This window comes from Anas platyrhynchos, chromosome 2, assembly GCF_047663525.1.
Source record: "Anas platyrhynchos isolate ZD024472 breed Pekin duck chromosome 2, IASCAAS_PekinDuck_T2T, whole genome shotgun sequence".
Classification (NCBI taxonomy): domain Eukaryota; kingdom Metazoa; phylum Chordata; class Aves; order Anseriformes; family Anatidae; genus Anas; species Anas platyrhynchos.
Genome location: NC_092588.1, coordinates 51,116,073 through 51,130,797, shown reverse-complemented (window position 1 = coordinate 51,130,797; position 14,725 = coordinate 51,116,073). Strand labels below are relative to the sequence as shown.

The following is a 14,725-nucleotide window of genomic DNA, read 5'->3' as shown; positions in this document are numbered from 1 at the left end:
TTCCTAGTGTGATGTAATGAAATAAGGGAGCTTTTATGCAAATTCACCAGCCCTGTGTATGAACTGTGAACCCAAATATACCTTGATTAAATTAAGGTATATGTTTTATTGCAAGGCTTGACTATGTTGTGCTCTGTATAACTCGGTATTTATTTATGGCATAGTATCATTTGCAAAACCTTTGCAAGGAACTACCTTTTTCTTCACCCATGGTTTGTTTTTGTTTTATGAAAAACACAAGTCTGTCTGTGAAAACTTTTATTTTGCCTTTGTGGCTGAAACTTACCCTGTGGCACATTTTAACTGTATCAAGTACAATTTATGCAGGCATGAGAACAAGGGTGCGAATGGCTGCCCCAAAGTCTAGCCCTTCCCCCTGGAAATGTTCCAGATGTCACTCGATGTACTATTAACATACCAATTTTATTTCTGAGTTGGTTTCATATCAGGAGAGAGACGATTTCTGTCTGTTCCTACCACGGAGGTGAAGTGTCAGAGTGTGGAGCTGCAAGTTCCTTCCTGGGTTTTCCATTCCCAGTGGGCTCACTAATTGAAACCCATGCACCTGCATGAGTACAGAAAGGCAGTAGCCAGAGGTGCTAATTTCCCTGACATACCTCGAGCTAATGAAGACTTGCTATAGAAGGGCATTTTAGAACAGAGCACGGTATAGGATGACCTGTATCCAGGCTGACAGGGCAGATGGGATGTGTTTATAAAATTAATTTCCATCAAAGATTATATGCCTGCCGAGCGCTTGTCATAAATGTCAAATGTAGTCGAGGAGTGCCTGTTGGGAAGGCTGGGCTTCAGTTAGGTGAAGCTTGTCAGGTAAAATGGTATTTTGTTTTTACATTATTGTGCTTTCATGATAAGTATTGTCCAACGCCATTTATGTTCTAGGAAACTTTTGGTTTGCAAAGTCTTTTTTTAAAGCTAGATTTTGTCTGTTTTCTATTTTAATAAAGCTTGGCAAGACTAAGCCCTGATGTTTGTATGGACAGATAGCAAGATGATGAATAACCCTGAAGTTTAGTTTTGTTTGAACAGCTGCAGTATTTACTTTAATATGGGCTGAAAGATCCATGACTAGGGTTATATTTGTTTTCCTGGATAGGAAAGATGTCATTCTTCACTGGAGTGAAACATCAAAGAAAATACAGAAAGCAGGGTATTGTAACCCTGTGTTAGTCTGCAGCTAGGGGAGAAAAATTTGGGAAGGCTGGGCAAGTTTCCATGTGTACCAAAGGAAAAAAAGCAAAGTTTCTCTGTGTTCTGGTGGGTAACTTTAGATTCCAGTGCTCTAAATTCTTGAGATTAGATTCATCCTTGCCCTAGTCTGGGATACTGTGAGCTCTTAAAATGTGTTATTCTTTTCTAAATTACTTAGAAGAGAATGGGAAAATGAGAAGAAATAATGCTGTTTTCTTTCAGCGTTTGAGGCTGTGCATAGATTGGTGTTTTGAGATGGATGTGCTGTGTTGTCCCCAAGGTGCTGCTAATCCCACAAGAGCCCGGAGTGGCTCCTGTTTGCAGCACAACACGATACACCTGGGAGCCTTCCCTTCCTTGAAAACCAACATAAAGGAATGGGAGCTGATGTCTCTCTACTTGTGTTTTTCTTCTAAAATGTAGATTTTCAGACATGCGATAGTTTGTTTTTCCTGAAGAATGCTAATCATTCCGTCTTTTGATGGTTTGAGTTTGATTGCTTTCTATTTTGTTGGTTTGGTTTTGATACCTGATGTCTGTATCTTGGGGAGAAATTACTTTGCAGTTCTAATCTTGGTCTTTCACCCTTGAGATTTTTTTTCATGGGAAAAGGTTTTATACCTTCTCAGAAAGTAAGGGTTAATAAATATATGATTGTTCTTATTAAAGGATATTAAAAAAATTACACAACCTGTGTTGAATTGTGTTGAATTTGTTAGGATGAGATTCATAATCCATTGCCTGCATGCCTTGTTAAATTTTTATCTATGTGTTTGTTTCACAGGCTGCTGTACTTTTGATGAGCCGTTTAGTTCCTGTGGCTATAGTCAGTCGGATGATGATGATCTTAACTGGGATCAGGTGAACACGCTGATAAAGCCTTCCTCAGATCAATGGATGCCATCTGGTTGGTCTTTTATTTTACTTTTTCTTTTTCTCTTTGATATTAGCGTATGCATTTACTCAGCATTTTTTGACAGTATTATTATTAGGATGTTACTTTGCCAAAATCTGTTTAATTGCAATACCTAAGTCTTCTGAGTGAATTTTATGAGGGATATTCTGCAATGCAAAGGTTTTCTTTTGCTGTGCGGTTTCTAGCATAAAGGTTAGAAAGTAGAAAGAGAAACCTGGCGTCATCAGGGAAGGCAGAAAGAATACAAAATGATGCAGTGAAAATGAAGATGAAGCAGTGCTACAACCAGGCAGACAGGACTATATAACAAGAAGACTCGAAGTGAGAGAGAAGACAAAGGTGATCTAAGGCATTTTTATTGGAAGAGATACTCAGCAAACTCTGCTCTGAAAAGAAATGGAGAGTAAAAAAGGAGTGGGAGAAAAAAGAGAGGATAGAGATCCCAAAACGAAGTGTCTCGGAATGTTGTACATGTTGTATTTTAAAGATAGTAGTAATGCTATTACTTGATGCACTTTGTGTACTGCATATAGGTGAACCTAATTCCATAGCAACAGCCCTTGCATGCTGCTGAACTATAAACTTCTGGTAATGCTCTTCTAGTATTCTGGTAATAACACTTTCCTTTATCACCTCAATCAAATACACAAAAATCTGAACACTGCTTTAAAAATATTTAGCCTAAAATTTATCAATTACTTCTTTTTCTCAGATTTTAGCTGGATATGTTAAGAGCTCCCCCTGTGTACTGGGGCTGATCTCCAGGATATGTCCTGGGCTCTGATTGCATCTAGCCCAGCTCAGTATCTTGCTTTTAAAGACTGATCATTCAGTGACTACTGTCACCCCCAAAATGGCCAAAACAAAAAGATCAATTCATAAAATCTGATCATAGCATTACGGGACTTCTCCATTGACCTTATATTTTTGTATAAATATACCCAGAATGCTTAAAAACCTTGTAGATGGGTGTGATATATGTGCTAGTGTTTCAGTAATATGTTTCAATTAGTTCTTTAAAGCACCTGTAATGTAGTTTGGGGTTTACATAAAATCTGTTTAATAGATGTATTTCCCAAGAAAATGTTCCTCCCATATTTTTGTGGAAGTGAATTAGGAGAAAAACAATGAAAAACGTAAGGAGTGACTGTATAAATAAAACCTGAACACGTGCACTCGTCCCTAGTATACTAATGTATACACTAATCTATGATACATGCTAATGAGCCTTAGATAGAATTCACTTCTAAAAATCCTCTTAGCAGTCTTCATTGTAGATTTTTCACCATTGCCCTGTGTTGTGGACACCATCATGTCCAAGTTCCCTCAAGCAAAGGTGAGACTCCACTTGAAGAGAAATGTTTGGTTTGCCTGCACTCGGTCATCATTGTAGACTGAGTTCATCATCACAGATAAAGAAGGATTTTGCAGATTCCTTCTGAAGTGGGCTCTTGTCCAGTTGGCTTGGCGCAGAATGCTAAATTTTTTCTGGACTATTTCAGTGCTTATTACTGTCTCTCAAGCTGGAGTTCATACACATGGCTTATCAGTCATCTTGGCCTGCAGTACAAGCTATACATTCCTTTTCTCAATCACACCACTGGAAATTCTCTTTCTGTTCCAATTTTCATTCACTCGTTACTTTCCCCACTTGAATTTTGCGGAAGAGGTTGTCAGTATATGTTGCTTAGTCTTCTTGGCAGATGGAAGAGCTTCAACTCTATGTTCTTTCCTGAGATGATCAAAGACTTTAAGATATTCTTTTTTTTTTCCTCCAGGGCAAGAGTCCAGATGTAGTAGGGACTGGTATTTTTATGGAAGGAAAATGATATCTATGTAATTTTATTTATCAGATGTCACATGGCTTGTTTCTTGTTTGTCTTCCTCCCTTTTTATCAGAAAACTAAAATAATGTTCTGCTGATCAAGTAGAAAGATATTAAATTTGGAAGTAAACTATATTTAGAGTTTAGGGAGTTTTATTTCTGCCCATAAAGGAACTGAAATATGCTTTGGGAGTCTTGGGTCAGAAGATGAACATTTTAGTCTGTGGATGGTTGTTGATATTGGTGCCTTAAAAGGTCAAAAATGTCTTAGAGAAGGAGAGAAATGTTCTTTTTTTTTTTTTTTTTTTTTTTTTCAAACGAGAAGCAGTGGGTCTAAGGGCACAATTCAGCCAAGTGGTATCTAATTTTTCTCTTCATTTCATTCTGGCAGTTTTTTCCTGTTCTTGTTCAAATCATCGTCTTAATGATTTTAATTAGTTTTCAGTTAACCTTAGCCAGAGAGTTACGTGATACACTTAAAAAATGATTTCAAGTAGCTAGTCAGCATTTTCTGAGCTACATATTTTAGAAAAAATAACTTCAGATAATAATGAATAGAACATGTTAGATTACTGTTTTCTGGAGAATTCTTGGCTTGAAAACAAAATACTTTATGCAACAGTGTTGTAATACTAGACTGAAACAAGTACTCTCAGTTCAGCAGTCCCTTGTCAGTTGAAAAAATTAATGCACATAACATTCCTAATTTCAGGGAATATGCATCAGTGAGTTGATATCAATATATAATATTTTGTATAATTTGGTGGCAGTGAGGGGGGAAGTACACTAGTTATGACATTAGATTTATTTTAATCCACATGAGACTGTTCAGAGAGTAGCTGTAGTTCAGTTGGGTAAATATTTTGGCTTTATTTGTTATTTCAGTGGGACAAAAGTGTCATACAGTATATGTGCACCTATGTGCACATATTAATGGACACATATATTTATATTTTATTGAACATTAATAGTTATTTGTGAGGTATAGTTTTAGATGAAAATTGGTGAGTTATATAAAAAATAATGTATCATTAAATAAAAGTGTTCAGTACATTGAGCTTTAATCCTTGCTAGACCGTTACTATAGTAGAAAAATATGAGGTTATTCTTACTAGAGTAAGTAGGGCACTAGCACTCTAATTTTCTTGATAAATATAAGCGTGACCTTTAGTGAGCAGTACTAATCTGAAAATGCATTAAACAGAGACAAAAAAGGAATGACATATATATATATTTGTATGGATTGAATGAGACTGGTTAATCCACTGTTACTCAGTTTAAAGGGTCTTGTGAGTCAGCTGGAGTAACTACTGTAGCAAGTGGTGGCTGTTGACTTTTCTCAACCTCTTTCTCCTTTTCTGTCTGTTTCAAGAATGTGTTCATAATATTGTTCAAAAATACAATACAGAAACACTTATTATTAATGCCATCTCACCTTGTCCTGTTGAGCAGTTAAAGCAGGTACTTTGATGTTAATGCATGTAAGTAACACACATTTACAATTATACATATAAACCCTCTGGCTGTACCACAGTAAAAGTATCTTCAGAAAAATTATGCCAAACCAGTAGTTCACTGTGTCTACATGGCGAGGTTTTGGTAGCAGGGGATGTCTTCAGGGGTAGCCTCTGTGAGAAGAAACCAGGGACACAGTTGAACACAGGCAGCTCCAAAAGGGACCCTGTGCAGGCAGGGCACAGCTGAGATCAGCAGCCACAAGTGGGGTGCCTCTGGGAAAATATATCAAAGAAAGGGTGAAAAATACTGCACAGCAGCTGTGAGAAACAGATGTGAGAGGAGCAACTCTGCAGGTACCAAAGTCACAGGAGAAGAAGGCAGGGTGTTGTGAGGTGCTCCAGGTGACAGAGCAGCAGTTCCCCTGCGGCCTGTGGAGAGGCCCCTGGTGGAGCAGGCTGTCCCCCTGCAGCCCATGGGTCCCACATGGAGCAGATCTCCACGCTGCAGCCCGTGGAGGAGCCCCTGGTGGAGCAGGTGGATGTGGCCTGGAGGAGGCTGCGGCCCATGGAGAGGAGCCCATCCTGGAGCAGGTTGTCTGGTGAGAACTCTGGCCTGTGGGGGACCCGTGCTGGTTCAGTCTGTTCTGGAGGATTGTACCCCATGGAGATGACCCATGCTTGAGCAGTTACTGAAGAGCTGCAGCCTGTGGGAAATACCCGTGTTGGATCAGTCCACAAAGGAGTATATCCTGTGGGAGGGATCCATGCTGGAGTAGGGGAAATGTGTGATGAGGAAGGAGCAACAGAGTGGAGCTGTGATGGACTGACCTCAATCCCCACTCCCCATCATCCCTGCGCTGCTTGGTGTTGGGTAAGGAGGGAGGTAGAAGAGCTGGGAATGAAGGAGTGAGAGCAGCTGCATGTGTGCCTATCGGCCAGCCAAGGTCAACCCACCACTGTTACTTAGGAACTGTTATGAGGGTGTGACTTCTTACTAAAGATACTCCCTATCCAGTTTATCTCATGGGTGAGATTTTCTTCTATGATATTCTTGATCACTGTGGATGTGCTTACATCCCAGCAGTGGCAAATTCAGATTTGGCGTTTACAATGCGATAAATCTAGAACATAATGATCTATGCCAGATTCTTGCAGATTCATGCCCAGAGAGATCTACAAACCACATATTTGCATTTGGAATGTAGTTGTGAAGATTCTTTTTCCAAACCAGATGCTTTTACCTTTTTTTGATTTCTACTTGGGTTTCTCTTTCTGCATTGTATCAAACACAAGGTGCTTACCTCAGTTCTTACTGCCACCTCCTTGCTTGCCTCACGTTGATGTAATTATCGATACACCAGTTTTACTTTCTGCTACACCATGTTGTCAGTCTTCATCATATTGCTAAGTTTGCTAAGTTGCTAAGTTTTCAGGGAGAGATCTTTATGCTCTTCTTCATGTTGCCTCACTATTGGGAAGATGCTCCCTCTTGAGCAGACGTGACTGTCTCACTGTTCTTAATGCTTCATTTTGCCACTGTGTTTACTTAAGAAAAAAAAAAAAAGTACCTAAATCCCTTCCTGTTGTTCTAATCAGTGCTGTTGCGTTACTTCATTCTATTACTCCATCTTTTATTTTCTTTTTATAGAGCAGTTCTTGTTTAGTGCTCTGAGAGCCTGTGATAATGCAAAAAAAGTGTCTTTAGGATCTTTTCTCCCTGCATTTCTATTACAATTTTTAGTTGATTTTTCCAGATCTTAACTCCTTTCTCTCAACCTATGCTGGCTCTGCTCTCACTCTGCAACTGCAATCCTATTTATACTCAAATCTGGTCAAATTCATTATGGCCTATCAGCATTTTGGAGTTCTGGTGTTCGCATGGAGTGCTCTGGTGCTGTACCTGATAACTCAAACTCCTGCTTATCCTGAGTTGTTTTTAGTAAGGAATGCATGCTGAGTAGGGGAGACTGCAGTAGTGAAGCCTTTTCTCTGATACCTGGCAGTCAGTCAGAAGAGTACAGGTACATAATTTGTGCCTTAGAAGGCAAGAACAGAAGAATCAAGAGCAACAGAGTTGTTGGTTGGATAAAGAACACAGGGGGGAGAAAAAGGATGTAAGCTTTGGAATGAATATGGATGTACAAATACATGTACACATACACACATATATACGTATGGCAGATGGCTGATTGCACTCTGTGTGGCAGTTGCTCTCACTGAAGAGGAGAGAATGAGAATATGGGATCAGAGCTGTGAAACAGGTACTTGAGAATGAATCAGGTCGGATCTGGAGTCTTCTGAGGAATGATTATGGTAAGAGCTGAGAAAGGTCAAATGAGTTGAAAAAACAGACAAACAAAACCCAACCAACCAAATATCTCCCCCTACCCAAACCAAAACACAGCAACAAGAAAAAAAAAATACACAGAGAAGAAGGCAAACTTAAAAACGAAAATTTATTTTTTGAGGTGAATGTGTTATTTGCTTATATACTGCTACAGCAAGCCTTGTCACTGACAGTGATGCAATTAGAATTTTGCAGATTACTGTAAGAAATGCAAATATTGTCAAGAGCCTGCTTTGTTCACCATGTACTGGTCATACTTTCTGTTGTCCGCATATTTTGTTACAAAGCACTGTGTTCAGTTGTGTAAAATCCTTCTGCAGTGTCTCACAGTTCCAGTTAATTTCCAAGGAACAGAGCATCATTTTTCTTCTGTCAGCAGTTGGTTTGATACCACTGAAGGGATGTCACTGCATTTACAGTGAGTCACTGGCATCAGCCTTTCATTAGTTTAGAATTGTTCAAAATCAGTTATAAATCAAATCTTTACAGACTGCCACCATTCACTGGATTGAAAGGATGCTTGGAGCAGTGAAGACTTTTATGTTTGATATAGTGCTGGTCAAAGCCAGGATGAGGATTCTGTTTGTGCTTTATGAGGTGATAATATATAATTGTAATGACTATATGTATGTTTTGAATGGCCTAGTATGGTTATATGCATCCTGAATATGTAGTGCTGGTAAATGTTTAACAGTCTGTGTAGTGCCTGTAGAAGATGCGTATAATGTTTACAGAAATGATTGTTTGAAATAGCCTTTTGATGCATAGTTAGCAGATATGCATAGCTAGTGGTGTTTGCTATTACAGAATGTGATACAGTTGTGAGAAAAATATATGTTATTGTTTAATTGTGTGTGGAAAGGCTGAGATCCCTTACAAAAAAATAAATCTTAAAGCAATCAGTTGGGTAGTCTATATTAACCCAGCTGCAGTGTCTTACCATGTAAAGTTTTTGTGCTTTGACTTTCCAGCGTGATGTGTTTTTTTATCATTAAATATATTTTAGTACTGTATCATGTTCTTCTCTTATCAGGGATGCTTTTGTTCTGTTTGCTTTTGTGTAACAGAGAGTTCAATATGTTTCTTATTGAACGCTGTTCCTCCCAGATTACTTTATATAGCTGCTTTTTCTTAAATTCATTTGAACGCTCTCCAGCTATAAATTACTATCAAGTCGTGGGAGGTGCACCTTGTTCACTGTGTTCAAGTTATGTTTTTTACAGAATTTTCTAGGCCTGAAGCACTGGCATGTTTGGCATTTTATTGCATGCTGAGGTAATAGTTACAGGCATTGAGAACGTGCACGCCTCTTCCGTAAGCAGCTCCAGCTCGTGTTGACGCATCCAAGCCAGTTTCCAATTAGCTGTGTAAGCTAATATCAGTTGCTGCTAATGTGGAGCAACATGGAGGTCAGCCCAAGCAAACCACATGAGTACAGACCCAGCTAGCTCTGTGCTGCCATGGCTACAGTGCAAGCACCAAATGAGTCAGCTACTTTAAAAAACATACGTAAAAACTTAGTAGTGCACTTAATAGGTTTGTTCAGTGACCAAGGCAATGCCACCAGCTATGGTGAACGCATTGCTTGTCATGATGTCTTACAGGAACCTCATAGTCATTTTTAACCTCTGACCTGACTTACAGATTTCAGCACCTGACTCAAAGCCTGGAGTTACCACAAATACCGTGCATACAATAAGGGAAAATTCTCTTTCTCAGGAGAAGTTCCATTTTCTTACAAAGGGAAATAAAAGATGAATAAGCATCAGAATTGCTGGTTCTGAATCACTGAAGAGAATGTTCGTATCTTACTTAGTAGGCAACTAGACAAGTTACTTGAATGTATTTTGCCTACATGCTTAGTAGATTTTTTTTGGTAAACTGGTGGAGTTAATATGCTAAAGATTTATTTAATCTTTTGTAGTAAATATTCTCTGCGTGTGACTTTCATTGTACACTTTTTTCTTCTTTTGCGGAATTAAGTATTTTGAATATAAGCAGCATGACTCCTGAGGTAATGCCTAAGGCAGAAGACTTTCTGGTTTTCATTTCAAGCAATGAGCCTGCTGTAGTATTTTGGTAACTGTACCATACCAGGAGGAATACAACACTTGCCCTGTTTTCTCATGCATCACAGCAGCCGTCTGATATTTATGTAGAGAATCAGAGAATGTGCTGCAACTCGTGGAAGTGAGTGGGAGATGCAATGGTAGGATCCACCAATAGTTGTTTAAGACTTTGTAACGATGTTCGGTAAAAGATGATATGGTAAGTTATGATTTATTTTTGTTAACCTTTAAGAAACTCTCCTCTTCCACAGGAGTCGGAGAGTCTGTATGACAGGTCCGTGGAATTCACTTCTCATTAAGCCAGAGTCTTCTGGCTTAGGTATTTCTACTGAGGGTATTTCTGTGTAAGACCGTGCGGTGCCACACACTGCTAAGCAAGCCCACCAGTCTAACTCATTTACCTTGCTGTGATTACGGTTTTCCTGCTGGGGTTATATATAACACCTGCAATAATATATGCTGAGCAGCAGCTAACATAATAAGCCAGGCACCAGAGCTGGGTTTGAAATGGATTTCCTGACAACGAAAATGTTTAGGATTGCAGAGTTTTAATGTTGTGCACTGGACACCCAGATTAGTCTTCCTCCCGTCTTCCACCCATATTTCCAGCTGCTATCCCGCTGGTTAAGTGCGTCAGAGTCTTGTTCCTGAATCCCTTGCTAAATTAGAAGTACCCTGGCTAACCGAGCTTTTGTTTGTTTCCCCTCTGTGGAGTGTTTATGAGGTGTTCCTTCAGACGAGGTAAGAGAATCATGACGGGAGAGAAGGAAAGTGCTCCTTGTCGAAATAACCAGGAATAATGATGGAGATATTTTATCTGGGACTCAGGACAGCTGCCTTCCTGTTACCGTCTGATAAACTGACATTTTCCAGCTCGAGTTGCCTGGAAAAGAAAAATTCAGTCAGTTCTGGTGGGGACTCTTGGTTCAGAGGCCACACAGAATGTAAATCTTCTTTCCTGGGGCTATGCCTGAGACATGCAAATGTACCTCAGGTAGCTTTAGTCTAGGTAGTTTGGGACCTCATAGCAATAGAAATGAAGTAGCACAGGCTTTAGTGTAGGGGTCCCTAGGCACTCACTCAGTGCTGAAGGCTGTTACCGTACCTTCAGTGCCAGGGGTACCTTGCTGAAACTAGTGCAGTTTGTGCTCCACTTTCAGCAGAGCTGCGTTAAGGAGCAATACAATTTTTTTTTGTGCTTGTTTCCCTGGCTGTTTTCCCCTATTAGAGAGTGAAAATACTTAGCCGGTTTGAGAAAAGCTGTGACCAATAAAAAGCCTATGAGGACTGTGGATAAACAGTGAGTCAGAAAATGCTCCTCTAGGAGCTGCACTCACTGCGTTGCAGGAACAGGAGGAAGGGGAATAATCAGAGTATCCCTAAGTAAGCTTTTTCTTGTTTAGTAATTAATCTACTGGAAAAAAAAGCCTCTTAATTTCTTGCAGTCTTCAGGGCTTTTCTTTCAGTCTCATGCTTATCCCATTAGATTTCTTTTCATCCATCCTGCCCTTTAGAAACTAATAAAGAGTGGATCAAAACCTTTTCCTTGCATCTACAGGCTTTAAAGTGTGTAACGTGACTGCCTCCATTTGAAGGCCTAAGCCAGTTATTTCCTGAGTTAGTAGTTTATCTTCTAAGACAGTCCTTCTCTGTGATGAGAACGTAGTCATAGCCACAGTTAAAATGACAGTGAGCTGGAAATGGACTCCATCACTCTTCTTCGGGAGTGCAAACGTGATTCTTCAGGGAATTATTTTCTTGGCACATTATTTTAAGGCTTTTTGCTGAAATTAAAGAGGGAATTGTTGTTTCAATTATATTTATGGGAGATTTTTTTTCATCCCCTATTACAGCACTTAATTTGTTGGCAGGCATTGATGACTGATAGCATTTTGTTAGCAGCTTGAGCAGTGACTGTAATACAAGTGGCCAAAAAGTCATTGATTTGAGTGATTTGAGGCAGAGGTCATTAAATGCTGCATTGGAAAGCTATTTGGCAAACTTGTCATTCATGGAGTACTTGTTCTTTGGGTTGAATTTGAAATGACTCTGAAGTACAAGACAGTGATAAAGAAAGCTCCTTCCTCATTGCTGTCAAAACCAGGCCTGTCTTCCAACCGAAAAAAAAAAAGTCACAGTTTAAGAACAATTTGTTTTTAGCATCTGCCATTGTGCTCCTCCATTGTGTGGTTTAAATTGCTTCATTAACCTTCATCAAACCTCATAGGAAATACTCTATGTAATTTAAAAAAATCTGAAATATGGTAAAAGTGCACTGAAAAATGTCAAAAAATGGCACAAAGTGAAGTTTCTTCACTTACTGTGTAGGCATAAAAATTATTTTTCAGTGGAAGTAATTGATACAGCCAAAAGCATTTAGGGGGATTACATATTGCCACCAAGAATTCCTGCCTGCAGCTTGTCTTCAGGTGTCTCTGGATGTCTATACCTGTTGGACTTCTGCTTCCCTGCTGAGGACAGTCACGTGGCAGTACATAAAGTGGCAAATGTGCCTATGGAGCTAGGCTAATACACAGGCAAAATGGATGGATTCTTTTTCTGTGTGTTGAATTTAAGTCCTCTTGTATTAGATTCAATCAGATTTTCCAAAATACCAGACACAGTCTTAATTCCCTTGTATATGTTTGCAGAATTTGGAGTCACAGAAGAAGCAATTAAAAGGCTTTCATGAATTCCATGATCTGAATTAAAGAGCTCGGTACTTTTGTTCTCAGTGTTAAAGCAATATAGTTATTTCCCTCACCAGCTGAAATGCATTCTTCATCTAGAAGTCACAACATTTCTAATCAACTGCATTTCAGTAACACAAAGGAAAAAAAAATACTGTCTGGACCTCATTGAAAATTTAATGATGTACACAACCATTTAATTATGAGAAAACAGGTGCAGGTAATTATCCAAGTCATAATGTTTCAGCAGCTAATAACATCAAATATTTGTGATAATTGCAAGCACCGATTGATCACACTTCTTTGCTTCTCACATTTAAAAGCACGTTTCAATACATACATATTCATATTGGAACATGGATGCTACAGATGCACTTTTCTTAGCAGTAACCGTATGTATTGGGATTTTGCATTAAATTCAAATATGATTACACTGTTGCTTAAAACTCCAGTGTTTTACCTCAGTGAGGAGGAACATCCTTCTTCCAGATTTGAGTTCCTGGTTTCCCCCATACTTGTGCATTCTTGACCTCTCCTCGATTTCTCGGTAAACTCCTGGGTCTGGTCCTGGTTCTGCTGTGGTGTGGCTCAGAAGGCTGTCCTTCACAGTTCATTAGTGTTCAGCTCTTCCCAGCATCGCAAACTCTTTCAGATCAGCAAAGGATGAGAAGAAGACCTAGTGCTAAGAAACACACAGTGGTATAAGAGTGAAGTTAAGGTGCACAAGTTCAGAACAATGACTGTGGAAAATCCTTGACAGAATTACACACTCGGAGCATCGTCACCCATCCCTGGAAGCACCCAAACGTCATGTAAGTGGCTTGGTAAAGAAGGGGATTTCTTCAAGTGCCTAGTACATATGCAGCTGAGCTGTATCACTCCAGCTTGAGCTCAGGAATTAGATGTTCTTTCCCAGAATGTGCTTCTCATGCAGTTGCACAGGGAATGTATCAAACACAGTGACAATGGGATGATCCTTAATGTATTCTCTTGGCTTGTCCTGTTGAGGGATACAAAAGAAAGAAAGAAAAAATTTTGAGAATTTGAGAAAGAGGCTCTTTTATGCAAGACCTTTGCCATTAGAGCGGTGCTGATAGGAGTTACTTCCTCAGCTTTTCCTGATGAGTATTCCTTATTAGGCTGCCATCAGATGAAATACAGCCTTATATCACATGAAATACAGCCTTTGAAAGTTCTCACTTGAGCTGATGGAGGTCCTGTTAAAATGTTAAAATTAAGCCAGTCTGTGAGCCTAAATTTTTGCAGTGGAATAAACTGTTGTTGTGTGCGTAAAGAGATGAGTTATCTTTCAGCAATGCAATTTAACGTCTTACGTATGCTGTGGTGTTTTGCTTGCCATGTTTAATTTTAGCATGAAGCATGTTTGTGGAAGCAGGAAATTGTTTGCAGAAATTACTTTTTGTGGAAAAACATCAATTCAGGCATTTAACTCACATGGCTTGCAAAATATAAGCAGCTTTACTGCGTGCGGGGCACTTTTTCCCCCCTGTGTCTTAGTGTAGCAGTAACAACAATTCTATAATTAGTAAGAAGTTTATTATTATTTTAGTTACAGCAAGGATAAACTGTATTTTGCAAGGGCATATTACAGGGCCTATTGAATTTAAATTACCTATGCTAATTGTTTTAGTTTGTCTATATCTAGCTGTACTTTTACCTTAACGCAAAATATTAAAGACCATTTTTACCTTCTGCGAAAATCTTTAAAGAAGAAGAAAAAAAAGAGCCAGTGGAAGTGGATACAGTATTTATTCACTGGTACAGTCAATCATAAGGACTGATACATGTATAAATTACATTTATATTAGGTGTAATCTTCACAGGTGCACAGCACCAGCAGTATGGCTATTTCTGTTGTATACATCCATGTCCAGTAACTTTGTACAGCAGGATTTACTCAACTTTCTACATAGTCTTAAGATTCAGATTAGATGCATCTTTTTCTATCAAGTTACTCATCCTGACACCTGGTAGAGATAATTTTTACTAAACAGAAGTGGTGTTCTGACTCAGCAGCAAATGGCCATAAAAGAAAATCTTCTCTGAGTGGATTACTTTTGAAATCTGAAATCTATCATTATTATAGTCTCCTGAAAGGTATCCAGCAATGCATGTGTGGAATTACCCAGGCACAAATAAAAAGTTTTGTGTTTTCCTTTCCCATTAATGAATTTGCCGTTAAAGTTCT

The 14,725-nt window shown here is 39.0% G+C and overlaps 1 protein-coding gene across 14 annotated transcripts in view; it reads left to right on the top strand.

Moving 5' to 3' along the window:
* The window catches only part of PTPRM (protein tyrosine phosphatase receptor type M), a 472,980-nt gene that overhangs the window by 105,396 nt on the left and 352,859 nt on the right, over positions 1-14,725 (top strand). For all 14 annotated transcript variants that reach the window (XM_027452030.3, XM_027452024.3, XM_027452023.3 and 11 more), the window contains exon 2: positions 1,997-2,119. In XM_027452030.3, the coding sequence (XP_027307831.1) occupies positions 1,997-2,119 (123 nt within the window). The remainder of the gene's footprint in view (positions 1-1,996; positions 2,120-14,725) is intronic.